The 18,335-nt window shown below is 44.4% G+C and overlaps 1 protein-coding gene across 1 annotated transcript in view; it reads left to right on the top strand.

Moving 5' to 3' along the window:
- Nucleotides 1-13,801: 13,801 nt before the first annotated feature.
- The window catches only part of SBSPON (somatomedin B and thrombospondin type 1 domain containing), a 38,843-nt gene continuing 34,309 nt past the window's right edge, over nt 13,802-18,335 (top strand). Inside the window, exon 1 of the mRNA XM_030215532.1 lies at nt 13,802-14,214. Coding sequence (XP_030071392.1) covers nt 13,983-14,214 — 232 coding nt within the window. The 5' untranslated portion in view covers nt 13,802-13,982. The remainder of the gene's footprint in view (nt 14,215-18,335) is intronic.

Below are 18,335 nucleotides of genomic sequence, written 5' to 3'. Positions count from 1 at the left end.
CTGCAGGGGTCTGTAGTGTGTGAGGGGGGGGGCAGCAACTGTGGGGGTGGGGGGCTGTAATGTGTGGAATGGTGTGGCAGTGCAGTAGTGGGGCGGTGGGCAGTGGCCGGGGGTGGGGCCAGATTGACCTTTACTGCCCAGTGGCCATGACCACTGTCAATCCGCCCTTGGTGGCCTTTACTAGCATAGTTATATGGGCATGATCTGATAAGGTTATTCCTTCAATAATAAAATAAATGACATTATTTAGTAAAGAGGCAGAGACCAAAAAATAATCTGTATGGGAATAGGTGTATTGAGGTGGAGAAAAGAAAGTGTAATCTTTATCAGTCACATGTGTAGTCCTCCATACATCCTGGAGGTTCAATTGGGAGATAACATCACGTAGTGCAAACCATGCTTTGGGTTTCTTGTAAGAGCAATGTGAGCATCTGTCCATGACAGGATCCAAAGCTAAATTAATATCACCACAAATAACACAAGGTACAGACCCTCAATAGTAACTTAGGGGCCCTTACAATGGCGAGTAAGGGCCTATGCACGTGCAGCACACGTCAAATCATCACTACTGCCCGGCTAGCACATGCGCCTGGCGGTAATTCTGAGTTTGACACGTGCTGAAAACCTGCGGTAGAAAATAGTTTTCTATTTTCCACTGCAGGGGCGTTCCCAGCGGTAATCAGCAGTTGGCACACGCTGGACGGTTACCACATAGGTAACATGTGAGCCCTTACCACTAAGTCAGTGAGTGGCGTTATGGGCTCAGGCTGTATATAGACGTTCACTGGTTTTAATTTTGCCACACGTCCATTTCCCGGCCCCCAAACCCCCTTTTTTCCAGACACAGTGAAATGGTCCAGCACGTGTCCAAAACACACGTCTACACTACCGCAGGCCACTTTTTGTCGTGCCTTTGTAAAAGGGCCACTTAGTCAGCCAGCGGGATCATCCACAGTTGGAGCATATATGTTAAACAAAGTAAGCAACTTATCTTGGGTTTTAAGTGTGACCTTCACCCATCTCCTAAAGACATCGTTATCTTAGTAACGTGGTAACATAGTAGAGGACGGCAGAGAAAGACCTGCACGGTCCATCCAGTCTGTCCAACAAGATTAACTCATATGTGCTACGTTTTGTGTATGCCTGACCTTGATTTGTTGTGATACAATAGTTATGTCTGATCTTTTCCTAACTAGTACAGCAACACTATGGATGGGTGAGACCAATTCGTCCACAGTTTAAGGGATTCAGTAGCTGTGGGTGAGTTTCTTGAAAAAGTAAAAGGTAAAGTTTTGTGTTAAAATTTTCTTTCAACTGTGTTTGATATAAAAGTTAGGGTCATTTAAGGGATGAAAACAAGTTAATTGTAATGTAGACATGATAGTAAAACAGTGCCTGGGAGCATATCAACATCATAAAGAAAAATAGGACGATACCAAAAAGCACCCAGTTAACCATATGCATGAAAACATTATGTAAACATATGTTTTCTTGCTGCTGCTGCTTATCTAGAGAAACAGCAGCGGCGGGGATGGGTGTGTGTGGGACAGGGGCGTAGCCAGACCTCACGGTGAGAGGGGGCCAGAGCCCGAGGTTGGGGGCACATTTTGAGTGCCACCCGCTGCCCCCCCACCGCCACACCTCACCTCCTCGCCTCCCCACCGCTTCACCTTGCCTCGCCCCCTTACAAACAAATACCTTTGGTGGCAGGGGTCCCCAACCCCCACCAGCCGAAGCCTTCTTCAGCACGGTCTCCGGCGCAGCCACGTTCGCTGCCTGCCCCCTGCGCTTCTTTCTTCTTGCTCCTCCTGTGCACGCTGACGCCGGAGACCGCGCTGAAGAAGGCTTCGGCTGGCAGGGGTTTGGGACCCCCGCCAGCCAAACCAGGGGCCTGGATTAAATTTGCAGTGGACCAGACACCCGTGGCCCCCCCCGTAGCTACACCCCTGGTGTGAGGAGAGCGGGGACAGAGAGGAGGCAGACGCTGGATTGGAGGGGGAGCAGTAGCAGTTCATGCGGTGGAGGGAGGGAGGTTGGGATTTGCTGCAGCACCCCTGAGTGTTCGTTGCTGTACATCAGGGTGCTGCGGCATACAGTTTGGGAACCACTGAGCTATGTTTTTGTGCTGAATAGAATGAGATTATCTTTATAAAACTTAATGTTACAGACTTTTTAGCGTGACCACCTGGTGATTTTTGTGTGTTCAAAAATGTTTGCACTGTAAAACTACCATTATTTGAAAAACAAAAATAAAGTGCCAATTTATTTGTGTATGTATTTATTTATTGCATTTGTATCCCACATTTCCCACCTATTTGCAGGCTCAATGTGGCTTACATTGTTCTGTCACGGCGATCGCCATTTCCAGAGTGAGAAATACAAGTAGTATTACATTAGAGATCATGATTGGCATAGTAGATTAAACAGTCAAGTATCAAGAGTTCATATTCATGTTCGGGATTAGAGATAGAGTGTTGTTGTGTTAAAGTTCATTCGTGGTAGGGTAGACTTTGGTAGTCAAGTATAGAGAGTTGGGTTTTATCTAGTTCAGGCTTGAGGTTCGTTGTCTGGTAGTTAGGCTATATCGTTGTGGTATGCCTTTTTGAACAGGTTGGTCTTCAGTGATCTCCGAAAATTGGTTAGGTCGCGGATTTTTCTCACTGTAAGTGGTAGTGCATTCCATAGCTGCATGCTAATGTAGGGGAAGCTGGATGCATATGTTAGTTTATAGTTTAGCCCTTTGTAGCTAGAGTTAACGATGTCACTTACAGTTAACGATGTCACAGTGACGTAGACTTTTGAAAAACAGTGATCTGTATTTGAATAATTTGTATTTGATATGATAACTTACAGATAATTTCTTTAAAAGCAAACAATCGCCGAACTCAAGGAAGTGCTGCCTGCCACAGGGACCGATGTACAAAGCTGTTAAGAACTTCCCAAAGCAACTGAAGGCCTGTTTTAAAGCTGGGGGAGGACACTTCAAGCATTTACAGTGACTGTGAAATTCTGACACATTGTTAATTGAATTGTTTGATTGATGTTATTTTACTGTGTTTTAGCTCAAACATTTTTAATACGCAAAAATCACTAGGTAGTAATTCTAAAATGTCAGTAACATCAACATAGCTTAAAATAATGAAATGTTGTTTAACAGTAATATGTAAGTATTATGACTAAATAAGTATGTAAAATTTCTCATTGAAATTCAAAGCAGTTGCTGAGAAAACTGCAAAAAAACTTTAGGGAGTTGCCTATTTTTCTTTTGCCTCACCCTGTATATGTATGTATGTATTTTAAAGCAAAATGCAATTTTCAAACTTGCACAGTAAAAAAAGAAAAAGTCAAACCAAATGCCATCTATTTTACAAGGTTTGTACTAGAAGGCATTTCCTTCTGTATGGTATTAAGTACATTTCTCTGTCTTTTGTCCTTTAGAAATCAAGAGGCAGTCTCTGAAAGGTAAAGAGTAATTTGAAAGTAAACAGTAGTCTAGAAGACAAATGGAGAAGTCAAGAAATGAAGAATCTTTAACGCCATCTCAGTTTTGTGCCATCAGATTAACCCTTCAAACAAACAGAAACTTGGCAATCCATGTTTGCACAGGTTAGGCCGTGGAATGTTCCTCCGTGGCAAACAGTCCAGCTAAATACACTTTGATGTTGCCCAAAATGATCCCTCAGTTGTGCTGTTAGTATTAATGTATCTATAGATTAAGATGAAAGAGAGCCCATTATTTTGCTATTCATCAAGACCTTCTTTTCAATGTTAGCAATTCTTTCAGACTACATCGAGCACTATCTATGATTTTTATACAGCCCGGTAGGCGGAACCAGTCCTGACTGTGCCCTGGAGCAGATTGACCATTCAGGCAACCGGGCTGTGCCCGAGGGCCCAGAGGCTCTGCCCAGATGCCCATCGCACACTACAGCCCTTCCCGGTCCCACCTTTAAAGGTGCACCGCTGGTGATCTAGTGGCCTCTGTGGAGGGAACATGTTCTTTCCTGCCCGTTGTGCTGCCACTATTCCCCCTGCATGGCACTGCCATATTTTACAAATGGCAGACCAGACTCCCTGCGGAAGTCTCGCAAGACTATCAAGACCCACGAGACTACTGCAGGAAGTCTCGGTCGCCAATTTAAAAACACGGCAGCGCTGACAGGCGGGGGAATAGCGGTAGCACAGCGGGCAGGAAAGAATAGGAGTGGCCTATTGGTTAGGGTGGTGGACTTTGGTCATGGGGAACTGAGGAACTGAGTTCAATTCCCACTTCAGGCACAGGCAGCTCCTTGTGATTCTGGGCAAGTCACTTAACCCTCCATTACCCCGTGTAAGCCGCATTGAGCCTGCCATGAGTGGGAAAGCGCGGGGTACAAATGTAACAAAAAAAAATATGCTCCCCCCCTTGCAGATGCCACTAGACCACCAGGGCTCTTCAAGTAGGACTGGGGCAGTGGGGTCATAGGCTGCGGCAGTACTAGAGGTGTTGGGCAGCAGCCGGGCAGGGGGCCCAGACATAAGTTACATTGGCCATCCTCCAATCTTCCGGTACTATGCTTGATTTTAAAGATAAATTACATATTACTAACAATAGTTCTGCAAGTTCATTTTTCAGTTCTATCAGTACTCTGGGATGAATACCATCCGGTCCAGGCAATTTGCTACACTTCGATTTGTCAAATTGCACCATTACATCTTCCAGGTTTATTGAGATTTCATTCAGTTTCTTTGATTTGTCAGCTTTGAATATCTTTTCTGGCACCAGTATCTCTCCCGAATCTTCCTCGGTGAAGGCCAAAGCAAAGAATTCATTTAATCTTTCCACTATGGCTTTGTCTTCCCTGAGTGCAACTTTTACCCCTTGGTCATCTAGCCACTGATCTATTAGGCAGTTTATATATGAACACAGCATGTTCTTTGTTCATTTTCAATAATGAAAACAAATCTGATTTCATTTAGTAGCCTTGCAGGAATGAGAGGTTTAGCCTGAGTGCCCGTATTATGGAAGCAAATGGGTTTGAGCAACACAGAATTACTCTGGAAGAAAGAAGGCATTATTTATCCTTCAGTCAATGACCTGTGTTTGAGCCTCCACTATGTTTGGGAACACTGGTAAGAACAAAGACTCTTCCTCTTATTAAATCCAGATGTTAATGCAAGCTACTCAGTGAGGCCTTGAAAGAACCCCATTGCGAGATGTTGTATCTGTGTGCTGGGCCCAATGGATAAGCATAAGTGATGGATTAAGACTTGCCCTTCAACATCCATCATGTCTCTTCTTCCCAGAATGACTTGGATGAAATAGAGCGTAGTGGAAGAGCTGCCACTCAATAAAGCAGAAGTTTTGCTTAGTTCCAATGGCTGAGGACCTCCAGGATTGGCACAGAATTCTGTAACTGATAGTATATATTTGGGTGAAAGGGGATGTCTCTTTTATCACATGATGTGCTACCTGATACGGTAGGGATTTCTATACCCTCAAGGGATCAAGAGCAAGTGGAACATCTTTTCTTAGTTCAGATCTCCTTAGTTAAGTGCCCTGGAACTCTGGAATCTTTTTGGATGGTTACCACCAAAAGGGAACAAGTCTTCACTGCCAAAATTGATCATATGACTTCAGTTATATTTTATTTTTGTTACATTTGTACCTTGTGCTATCCCACTCATGGCAGGCTCAATGCAACTTACATGGGGCAATAGAGGGTTAAGTGACTTGCCCAGAGTCACAAGGAGCTACCTGTGCCTGAAGTGGGAATTGAACTCAGTTCCCCAGGACCAAAGTCCACCACCCTAACCACTAGGCCACTCATCTCTGCATAATCCCAGATTAAACGTGAATTAGGTTGAAACTTAGTTTGGGGGGTTTGGGGGGCATAGGTAGAGTAGTAATTTGTTATAAATCGTAATCAATGCTTCATTTTGAGGGACTGAATTAGCTTCAAACCTAGTTTGGGGGTGTGGGGGGGGGGGGCTTTGCCCCCCCCCCCCACACATGAATTAAGTTGAAACTTAGTTTGAGAGGTGTGGGGGGCATATGTAGAGTAGTAAATTAGACTGAATTGAGGTCCAGATTAAAGATGTTCAAGCAGCTGAGCTCTCAGTAAAGGTAGAGATAAAAATCCATTTGAAGATTACTTAATTTTCCAAATTCTCCTCTAGTGTGTCTCTTAGACCTTCTTAAAAGATTTTATGTTTCCACCTACTCCTAAGGTGTTCTCTTTGCCTCTTGGTTATAGGGGGCAATTGCAAGGAGTGTTCTTGAGAAACACAAACTTTCTGTGGATAGTTTAGAGCTCCCAAATGTTTTTACAGGACTTTAGTGTGAAGTAATCTCTAGATCCACTCTCTTCATGGTATTTGACCTGAATCCAGACAATAATTTTACTTGGGAAATGTTTTTCCAGGCTATGCTAAATATTTTTCCTGGACATAAGGTAGGAATGTTTCCTGAGCTTTGTTAAGAGACTCGGCAAAGGCATAAAGTATTTTTTTGAAATAAAAAATTAGATGAAATCTCATTAGGGACTACATTTATGCCAAGATTTCCTTGTAAGTGTGAGGTAAAGTTTAAAGGTACTTAATTAACTGGGTCACTTGATTACTTTTATGGAGCAGAGGGCTCCACTGGTTCCAATGATTATGATGGTGGCTTTATCAGAAAATGGGCTTTTGTGGTTTTCTCCCCTGCTTCTTATTTTTCACTTTTTCCTTGGATAAAACTCATTATGGGCTCCTTTTATAAAGTGGTGCAACTGATTTGCATGGCTGAATGAAAAGAAGCCCATAGGAATTGTAGATTTTTTTTTTATTTCAGTCTTTCTTTTAATATATTTCTCATGGTGCTTCTGTTGGTCGAATTGTACTTGATAAACTTATTGAGAAGTTTTCATAAATAATAAAGATTAAAAAATAAAAGTCACCTACTGAGATGTTATTGCATTACCAGCTGTGATGTTGTTGAGTTAAACCACCCAGCTATTGCAGTTCAGTACATACTGTATATCCCATGGTTGCAACAAGGCATAAAGGAAAGACATTTGCTTTTATTATGCTACAAGTTTCTGGAGTAGTAAAACAGTGGCATTGTGCACCATCTGGGTGACAGCAAGCAGCGGTATCCAGGACATGGAGAGCAGCATCCTCTCCTTTCAGTTTTCATGTAGTCTCCCCTCTTGCAAGATGACACTATCTACTCCCACCCATAGGCTATCATCATAGGATTGTATTAAATCCTGTGTTTGTGTTCCAATACTAATAGTAACGGAGTCTAGAACATAAAAGTATCCTTTGTTTTTTTGTGGTGAGAGTGACATTGGCAGGAGGTATGAGTACCCCAAGACAGAAAACTGTAGACTGACAGGCTCAGCAGGCCAGTCACCCCCTCTCTTTAGATCTCTCTCATTCAATGGTTTAGCAAGAGATTTGGTGTTTGTACATTGCATCCTACCAATCTGCTGTCCACCTACACTCGGTGACCTCCTGGTACTACTAGCCAGTATTGTAAAGAACGGCAGGGAGACAACTTTAAACTTCTAGGTGATGCCCCACAAATATTCTGAAAAGCTAGCAAGAACTCATAACAGGCAGAGAGAAAGATCTCTCAGTGGGCCCTTGGACACGCAGGTCTGATCCTGTCTACATTGTCACAAAGTTCTAGTGGTTGGGTTGCAAGGAGTTCTGCTGGAAGCACAGACAGTGCCCAAAGAAGGGCACACTGACTGCACTTAACCTGTCAGTTTCTCTGTCCTCCTTCCCTTCACTGAATATACTTGACCCTGCTGTTATTGAGCTCATAGATGTCAGCTCTGTTGGTCCTGGAGGAGGGGGATGGGATTTGATATACTACTTTTCAATGCTTACAGTCAAAGTGGTTTACGTAGTGCTCTCAGGGCAGGTGGTAATCCATTTCATAGTTTTGGACCCATGACTTCAAACACTGAGGATCGATGCTCTTCAAGTTTAATCGTTTTAAAATCATTGACGACCTAAATGTCCTGATAGGCTGATAGAGCCAATGCCTTGGTTTTGTCTAAGGTGGTGTATTTTGTGAAGTATTTATTTTCAGCACCTGATACACTGCAAGTGATCCCTGAGGTGACCATATGGTTTAATGACCTTATAATCTAAGTTATTGGCTCCTATGGTTGCGCTATCTGACCTTTATAACCATCACAGAATATACCACCAAGTAGGAAAATGGGAAGGGACAGAAAGTAAAACAGCTCTCTCTCTTTTCCCACTAGCTGTTTCTCGTAAGCAGGTGTGCAAGGCAAGCGCCATTAAATGGTTCTAGGTCAGTTCCCACCTGGACAGTTCCCACCCACCAGTTTCTATCTGGACAATTCCCACTGAACCAATTTCCACCACACCAGGGAAGACAATTCCCACCCATAACCCAAAAAATACAAAACACACTAGGCAAGTAATCTCCCTCCCTTTTCTCTTCCAGATTGTTTTGGGGGGGGGGGGGCAGTACCCTCTCACCTCTCCCCCACAATATTATCTTTTAAACATCCCTTTCCCCTTCCAGACATGCAGTTTATGTGTGGAGGGGCAATACCCCCCAAACTAGGTTTCAACCTAATTCATGTTTAATCTGGATTCTAAATGCCATAAATAAGTAAATACATAAATAGATAAATTCAAAATGCAGTTCATGTGGGGGGCAATCCCCCCACACCCCCAAACTAGGTTTTGACCTAATTCAGCCCCTCAAAATGACATACTCATTACGATTTGTATACATCCTCTGTGTACAGCCATATGCTGCTCTAACCTCCTTGTTCCAGATGCCATTAAAAGAAAGCACTGCCAGGATTTATGGGACCCAATACAAGAAAGAAGCTAAGATTGGTATAAAAATAAAGGGATATGGAGGGTGGGAAGTGACTGGGGAGGGGGAGTCCTTGCTGGGAATTGTCCCCCTTAAGTGGGAATTGTCCTAGGTGGGAATTGTCTCGGGGGGAATTGGTGGGTGGAAACTGTCCAGTGGGAACTGTCTATGTGGGAACTTGCCTGATACCCATTAAATAACAGAAAAAATAGCTGAGTCACCTTTGATTCATTTACAGTTTAAAAAAATAGACATGCATGAACCATGTTGCATACACACTTGTAATTATTATTATCATCATGATTTGTATAGTTCAGTGTATATCAGATTTGCACAGCACTGTTCAGATAACCCTGGTGGAGGGACCCTATTGCAACTGAGATGAGTACAACCTTGAGGGACATTCCAGAGAAGGAGAAAATCCTTGAAGTAACAGCGAGAAAGACTGTTATACTCAGCAAAGTTTCATAGTGCATAGACCAAAGATCATCGGTGTATTTTCAGTATAAATTTGTTCTATGTGATTGGGAAAGGTAAATAATTTTCCTGTAGTACTTTCCTTCTTGGAACAAAAGAAGCTGTGCTACCTTACTGGCCAACGAAAACTGAAACTGTTTGAAAGCTTGTGGCCAAAACCAAAACTGAAACTCATCACACTTGATTTAAACTGAAAACTTAAATTTAGTTGTGTGAATGTGAAATGGGAACGGGGTTAGCAGGAATCCCATGGGGATCCTTTCCAGATCCACGGGGATCCTGCAGGGATGAACCCAGGTCCTGCGGGGTTCCCACAGAAAAGCAGGCAAGACATCCCTTCCTCCCCGAGCCTCAGGGCGACCTCCCCAAATGTGCCTCAATGCACGCTGATAGTCTAGTGACTTTTTGGGGGCAGGAAAGATCACCACTTTTTTCTGCCCACTGCCGCTGATCCACTTGCTGCAGGCACTTCATCAAAATGGCTGCTGAGACTTCAAGCAGTGGCCTCGTGAGACTTCCACAGAAGTCTTGCAAGTTCACTGCTTGAAGTCTCAGCAGCCATTTTAAAGAAGCAGTAGGCGGAAAAGAGTGGGATTTTTCCTGCCCCCAAGTGGCCACTAGACCACCAGGGTGCACTGAGGTATGTTTGGGGAGGGCACTATGACTCAGTGCTGGAGGGGAGGGGAGGTGGATAGATGGAGAGGGCTGTAAAAAGGATGGATGGAGGGGTACAGGGAGAAAGGGGGGCTGGAAAAAAAGGTTGGGAAGGGGGACATATATGGAGGGAGGAGAAGGAAAAGGGGGAAATAGAGCATATGGGATAGAAGGGGATGGAGAAGAGAGGAAAGGGGATATGCTGCTCATGGTTGGGAGGGAAAAAAAAGGGGGACATGTTGCTCATTGATGTTTGCTTTTTTAAAAATGTTGTATTTAGCAGAGTAGGGAAGAAAATGCATTTATGTTAATTTACTAGTATTTTCACTGCTTATAGAATCTTTCTTAGGAGGCAGGGTCAAGGTGACAGTGTGGCAGGGTGCGATGTGGTGTGGTGGAGGTGAGACTGGGTGGGCCAGGGGTAGGGATGGAGGAGATTACCTGCAGTGGGGATGGGTGGGGATGGGTTAGATTCCCACGGGGATGGGTTAGAATTCTGTACCTGTGCAACTTTCTATTGATGACCGGATTTCCAGCACTTCTTTCCTGCCATCCCCCAAGCCTAGAGAAGCAAATGGATTGGCCGATTGCAACAGCTAGCCCGCCTCCTCTTAAAGCAATATCACAATCATGTCAAGAACATGCACAGTTTGTACTCTGGCTTTTGTTTGCTTTCCACGTGTTTGCCCCCTGCTCTTTCATCAGCCTTGTGTTCCATACAGTCCAGAAGAAGCTCTGCAGTGCACTGAGGCATCTCTTGATTCTGGCGTTGGAGTCACTGTGCTGTCTTCTGTCACTGCTCTTCTGCTGGATATTTTGAAGTTATTGTGGGTCAGATCCATAGGCGGTCGGTGGCCCAACTATTTGGGGAGGCTAAAGGGGGTGGGGTTAGGGGTGAGACTTACATTCAAAATTGTCTGACAACACACAGAAAAAAAATAAGTAAGAATAAAAGTCATCACAAACAAAATATAAGAAAACCAATGGACTGCATTAGGGGCTTATAGCCCATTTAGTTATGTTTAAACAAAAGAGATCTGCATGAAGCAAAATATTTATTTTTTTATTTTGACTTATAATATAAAACCTGCCTCAGAGTCAGCACCTCTCCTGAAATCCAAGTACGGCGTGCCACAATTTAGGTCTGGGAACACTAGTATCAGACAGCCACACTGGGTGGATAGTATTCACAAAAATGAGCTCCTTTTATTAACGACCAGACAGAGACAGATTGATAAGTTTTCAAATTTCAATTTTGGCACAGTATACTGTAAGTTATTATCACAAACAAAATAAAAGAAAACCAATGGACTGCATTAGGGGCTTATAGCCCATTAGTTATGTTTAAACAAAAGAGATCTGCATGAAACAAAATATTCATTTTTTTTATTTTGACTTAAAACCTGCCTCAGAGTCAGCACTTACCTCTCAATGTGCGCTGCGTGCCACAATTTTCTTTTGAATTTTCTTCTACCATCGAAGCGAAGGAAGTGGATGGAAACTCTTAGCCAGCCTTGCCTTTGTCAGTGACAGCTCCGCCCGCGCGTTCCCGACTTTGCGGAAGTTGCATCATGACGGGAGCGCCCTCGTAGGGAAGGCTGACTGGCTGAGGGCTGAAGGCAGCAGATGAGTCAGCGTGAATCGACGATCGCTATTCGCTACTACTGTAGCGAATAGCGATTAAGGCGGGAGCACTCAGGAGTCAGGACTCGATCATGTTGGCAGGGCAGCAGCCGCCAGCCCTGAAGGCTGAAGAGATTGAGGCGCGTGGGGGAGGGAAAGAGGAGAAACGGAGCGCAGGCAGCACTGCAAAGAAGAGAGAGGAGTCAGGACTGGTTGGAGGAGGAGAACGGAATGAAGAAGAATAAATACGGAGAAACAGCTGATCCATCCTGTTCCTGTTGTTGAGCAGGGCCGTGCCAACACGGTAAGCGAGGTAAGCATGGCAGGAGGGCGCCATCCTCTGGGGGGCGCCCCGCCGCACCATGCTTACCTCGCCCTCTTCTCCCCAGATCCTTTTCCTTTTTTTTTTGTTTAAATTTACCTCTGTTCGGCGGCAGCGTAGCGTTAGTGAGAAGGAGGTGGCGCTCCCCCGCCCCTGACGTGTCAGTCTTCCCTTCGCTCAGTTCCGCCTTCTTCTGACATCAGAAATGACGTCAGAAGAAGGCGGGAACTGAGCGAAGGGAAGACAGACACGTCGGGGCGGGGGAGCGCCGCCTCCTCACTAATGCTACGCTGCCGCCGAACAGAGGTAAATTTAAACAAAAAAAAAGGAAAAGGATCTGGGGAGAAGAGGGCGGGTAGTGTAGCAATCGTTTTTTGGGGGGGCAGGGCGGGTAGTGTAGCGATCGTTTTCGGGGGGGGGGGGCGCGGGGCCAACTGCAGGGGGGCGCTGGAGACCCTAGGCACGGCCCTGTTGTTGAGAACTTGTGGCTAGCCTCTTATACCGGGCGCCTATGGTCAGATCTTTTCTTATCCGATGAAAGGACTGTCTGATCTGTCATTTGGGCAGCTGGTGTTTGTTCTTGTCAACGGTGTTTGGGCAACTGTGTCAACCGCTTTACACATGGCTTTCATACATGCTAGCTTGTTGTGTGTATGAAACCTGTGTGCAGTGAGACTGTTCTGGGTATGCGCATAGCAGCCACGTTTACCGATTGACTTCTGTGTGCATGCCATGGTGCTTTCCCTACCTGAGCTGCACAGTAAGAGTCTGTGCAGCTCATTTGCATGCATTGTTTTTTTTTTTTTTAAGAATTGCTTGCTATTTCCATCATGGCAAATTTTACCATGGTGGAAATAGCAAACGGTTCTTTCCAGGGACTTTAGTGCATCTCCCTCTTAATTGCTGCTAAAATGTTGAATCAAAAGCATTTATTTGGAGCACTCTGTTAACCATATAAACTATTGCACAAGATCATAACTGCATTATTTGGAATCCCAATACAAAAACAATTTAAAAAAGACAAGTAGCCATTCCCCCCACCCCCACCCTACAATTCCTGATGGGCTGGTAGTGTAGTCTGGACAGGAATGATGCCTCAGTTGCAATAGCCATTTTGAGAGTGGAATGGGCAAGAGTAATTGGGGATCACTTCTGCCCCAACTACACACTTAGACCACCAGGGGTGGGGGTGGGGTGGGGTCTACAGGTAAGGGAGGCGTGGGTGGGAAGGAGGAGGGAGGCAAATGGGACAAAACACAAATTCGGCTTCCACTGAAAACACATGGCCATTTTCGGCTGGAACCAGAACCATGCAGAAAAAGGATTTAGGGCTCGTTTCTGCACCGTAGCTAACCAAAACCAAAATTCGATCGGCCTTTCTCTTCTCCCTCACTATATGCAGCAGGTTTCACCTAGGTGGAAGTATTGAAGAAAAAAAGAAAAGTACAGGAATGGGGGAATAAAGGAAAACAGCTAAATTGATTTAAAAATGGGATCCTGAGCACAGAAAGTTTCGAGCGGGTGTTGACAGAGAGACAGAATCGAGACTGATCAGCACCTAACAAAACGCCTGCCTCAGTCGGCACTGGATTTCGTGCCCTGCACTGGACCGGTTCCAACTTCTCACATTCCTGGTCCTGCCCTCGGAGGCACCGGGATGGGGACAATTCAGCGCACTAATGCTCGCCCAGATCCCACTTTCTTTAACTGGCCGAGAAAGCCGAACAGAGAAACACAGAGACCAACCAGAGCAGCAGTAAATAGCAAACAACCCACGGTCTTAGCAGGAGTAAATCCTCTCCTTTCTGTTCCTCTATTCGCAGGGGCGCCTGCCGAAATTCCTGCTTGCCTGCATAGATAGATTTTTGTGTGTGTGGTTGCTGTTTTTTTGGGGGGGGTGGGGGGGTGGAGGTCGACGACTGCAAAGCAACTAAACAATAATTCAATCTCCATGCCATGCTTAACTTCAACAATAGATGACTCAGTCCCGTCCTGACTCAGAGAGGAAAATGCTGACGACCCAGTGAGTGCCGAGCAGAGGGGGGAGAGTGAGGAGGAGACCAGGCGGGTGCCATGTGCGGGACAGCGCTGCCCGCTCTGCTCTGGCTGCTCTTGCTGGACGGGCTGAGCCTGTGGCAGGGGGTGGAAGGAGGATGCGTTGAGGTTGCCCGATGCTGCCAGGGCAGAGACCCGACCTGTGCCAGCAGCGGCTGGAGAGTCAGCAGGGTCTACGGCACCTGTTTCTGCGATCAGGCTTGCACCGTGACCGGGGACTGCTGTCACGACTATGCACAGGCTTGCCCAGGTAAGCAGCAGAGAACAAAAAGAACTCTTTTCAGTGAATTTAGATTCAATTGGGAATGTTAGCATAGCTCATTAGAACGAATGAGTTTTCTTTTTTAGTCTGATCATCGGGCTGGACTGTCTAAAGGTGTCAGAGAAATTGAGAAATATGTTATTTCTTTATGGCCACATGATAACATTGTGTCTGATTTTATTTTCGTTGTTTTACACTCGGGCAGTGTGGATTGCTTGCCTAAGTTTCAGATATAAAAGAATCATGTGTATTCCGATTCTTTTCTTTGCTTTGGTTTGCAAGTTGTTAAATTTTAACTGAAGAGTCAGCGTAGACCGTTAAGAGTTAGTTCTTCTTCGGCAGTTGCTAAAGCGAACGGGGTGTGATTTCCCTTTTGGAACAGGGTTTAAAAATTGTTGGAGAGTGATGTGGACGGATGTGCGGCTTTCCGGTATTGCCAAATGCTGCATTCTGCACGGATGTGGGAATGAACCATCTCCCCTCCCCCCAAATATTCCATCATCAAAATCGAATATATTTATTTGCAGCAGGTGTTCTCTGTGACTAGCAGGATAAAAGTCCTCACAGCCTGGGTGATGCCAGGGATAGATCCAACGCAAGAAAGGTTCTCCAGCCCAGGGCTGGTGGAAAGTATCGGATGTCCTGGGCAACCTTTAGCTTAAGCCCCCCATTCAATTAATTCTCAGGCCCCCGCCCCAAAGTTGTTGTGATTAAACTCAAAAACATGATCTTCCTACAGCAATACTATAAAAATGCATAATTAGACATCATACTTTAAAATATATATACAGAGACCTACATACAAGTAATAAAGACAATATCCAAAAGTAATTTACCTGGGTAAACCAGCGATTTGAAAATTGTCCACCATCTTTATGGGTAAAATTATTTGCCAGTTGTTCTTTGAATTAGTGTGGCTATTAGGACTTTTTTTTTTTCCTTTATCTGAAACAGCTTTTTAGTGCCCCCTTCTCCAGAAGCTGCTGCCCTGATGAACCACTTAGTCTTGCCTAATAGTTAAGCCAGCCCTGCTCCAGTCTAGTAAGTATCAGAAGCTTCTGAGTTGCTCCACCGTGCATGCATTGCCATGCCCCACCTGCCATTATTATGCAGGACCTCTCAGTCCATTCATGCAGCTTGAGGAGGTAGGTGCATATGTGGGGACTTGTATCCTGCTGTTCATGGAGAACACCTGCTACAGGTAAGCAACTTGGTTTTCTCTTAAGACTATAAGGATTGTAAGCCCTCACAGCATGGAACTCCCCAGCTACTGCCGGTCTTCTGTAGAAAATAAGAAGAAGACACTGCAACAGGCAGACAACAACAGATTTTGGGTGGGAACTAGCTTTTGGAATAATAGTTTCCTTTTATTATCATATTCACTTTTTTTTTTTTTGGAAGGCAACACAGAACAAAAAATAAAATGGACCTAGGAGGGTGGAGTTGGATTCTGATCCCTGAAGAGATTCTAGAGGACTGATTAGCCCAACCTACTTGTCATACTGGAAGACCTTCTGCAAAACGTAATGGGCTGTGAATGTAGGAATAGATGTCCATGTCGCAGCACTGAAAATTTCCTCCAGGAAGGCTGATCTTAAGTGGGCTACCAACGCTACCATAAACCTTGACATTGTGAGCTGTGGCATGACCCTCAAGAACCAACCCTCTCAGTGCATACGCAAAGGAAATGCAGTCTGCTAGACAAATATAGTATGTGATTATCGATGGCAGCCTCTACCCTTCCTGGGTCAAAAGAAACAAAAAGCTGGATGGACCTGCAAAGCAGGGGCGTAGCCAGAGAACAGATTTTGGGTGGGCCTAGGCAAGAATTGGGTGGGCACCAAGTGTGTTCTCCCCCCCCCCCCCCCAAAAAAAAAAAAAAAAAATCTCAGCTACTGGGAAAATGCTTCTTTCCACCCTGGCAGCAGGAATGCACTGGAAACTGAGCATGCGCAGGTGCCAGTGTTGTGGAGAGTAGCATTTTCGTTACCATCAGGGGGAAATCTTCAGCTGGCGGAGCTTGGGATTCCCACCAGTTACCACTAAACATGTGGTACTGTTGGGTGGGCCTGAGCCACTGCTGCAAAGGTCTGTAGACTGCTCCAAACAGAAGGATAAAGCTCTCTCTTGCAATCCAATGGGTGCAATGCAACTTCACCTTTGTGGGCATGCGGCTTGAGAAAAAATTGTTAGCAGGATGACAGACTGGTTAAAGCTGGAAATCTAACACTATCTTAGGAAGAAACTTGGGATGAGTGTGCAGAACCACCTTGTTAAAGAATTTATCATAAGGTGGATCAGTTACTAGAGCCTGGAGCTCACTCACTCTGCACTGGAGTCACAGCCATCAAAAAGAAGACCTTCCAGGTCTGTTCACAGGTATTGAGCAACATTCCCAACAGGTTTCATGCTGATGTTTGCTGACAATTTTGAATTAAATCCTCTGCTGTGGTAGAAAGGCTTCCGTCAGAGTTGCATCTAGCAGAGCTCCAGGGAATTCCAATTGTGATAAGCTTCATTGGGACTAGGGACACTTTATAATGGACCCAGTAACTCCAGCACCCAGATGGTTGTGTGCATCAATCTTTCTTCCTCTTCTTGAGACGTGCTCTTCACCAGTCAATCATCCAAATAGGAAAACGCATGCACTCCCAGTCTACATAGATATGCTGCTTCAACTGCAAGGCATTTTGATTCGTCTTTTAAGAAAAATCTGAAGACATAAATGTTTTGCCAGGCCTTTGGCTAAGAGTATCTGTAATGGTTGTATGATTTGTTTTTTTACATTTTCTTCCTTTTTTGATTGATTGTTTATTGATTATATATGTATGTTTGTACTCCACCTAGACAGGTAGGCAGATTAGAAATATTTTAAATAAATAAATAAGCAAACACCTGAGTTGCTGATGCAAGGCCAAATGGTACGGGGTTTTCCTTATACCAAGAAACAAAATGATGAATCTGAGATATCTCTTATGACTGGGATACATCTCTATGAAGTAGGACTGCATTTTAATTAAATGTTTAATTGCGATTAGTTGCACAATTAAAGGTATGGTGTTCATTTATTTCTTCCCACTGCAGCTCCTTGTGACTCTGGGCAAGTCACTGAACCCTCCATTACCCAGAGTCACAAGGAGCTGCAGTGGAAGAAAAATAAATAAATAACATACCTTTAATCATGAAATTAATTGAAATTATACATTTTAATTGAAATGCAGCCCTAAAAAAATCAAAGAATAAAAAGTAATGAAAAGATAAGAAATGTAAAATACAAATTGAAAAATTACAAATTAAAAAAATCTAAAACAACACAATAACTATAAACAGCCTTCCAGTTTTCACAGCCTACTTCAGAAAAGCAAGCCTACTGTGAAGGTGTCCTTTAAGTCAAAAGAACAGTCACTCTTTTGAAGAAAAAGAATTAGGGTGACCAGGGAAAACATCCTGATTTTTTTCTCTTACTGGGGACTTGTTCATGGCCCTTAGGGACAGAATCCTTCCATCTTTTTCATGACCAGGAAATGCTTGGAGTAAAATCCCTTCCCTCTTTCTCAGGGTGGAACCGGTTTGACCACATTTTCACCTAAGAGAGAAGAGCTCATTGGTGGATATTTTCTGATGTTGGGAGCTTGTCCAAGATACTCTCTGTGGGCAGTTTGGAGGAGTTTCCAATAGATGCAGATGGTCATAGGAGCCGACTCTGTGGGTGCTAATATTGAGAAAATTCCTTGTATGTGTCCAGGGAGGGATTATTTCCACTGGGCTTAGCACCCCCAATAATTTTGAAAAGTTGGCTCCTATGCAGATGGTATCTTAGATGGACCATTTTCAGAACCCACTGACTGGAGGTCATAAGGAGCCAACAGTTTTGCAAATAATTGTAGCCTCCCTCCTACTGGTAGGTTGTCCGGCAGGGATACTGGAATGCTACTACTACTACTACTATTTAGCATTTCTATAGCGTTACAAGGCATACACAGCGCTGCACAAACATAGAAGAAAGACAGTCCCTGCTCAAAGAGCTTACAATCTAATAGACAAAAAATAAATAAAGTAAGCAAATCAAATCAATTAATGTGAACGGGAAGGAAGAGAGGAGGGTAAGT

The sequence above is a fragment of the Microcaecilia unicolor genome, chromosome 1, assembly GCF_901765095.1.
Source record: "Microcaecilia unicolor chromosome 1, aMicUni1.1, whole genome shotgun sequence".
NCBI lineage: Eukaryota > Metazoa > Chordata > Amphibia > Gymnophiona > Siphonopidae > Microcaecilia > Microcaecilia unicolor.
The sequence above is the reverse complement of the archived record's forward strand: the minus strand, read 5'-3'. Positions and strand labels throughout refer to the sequence as shown.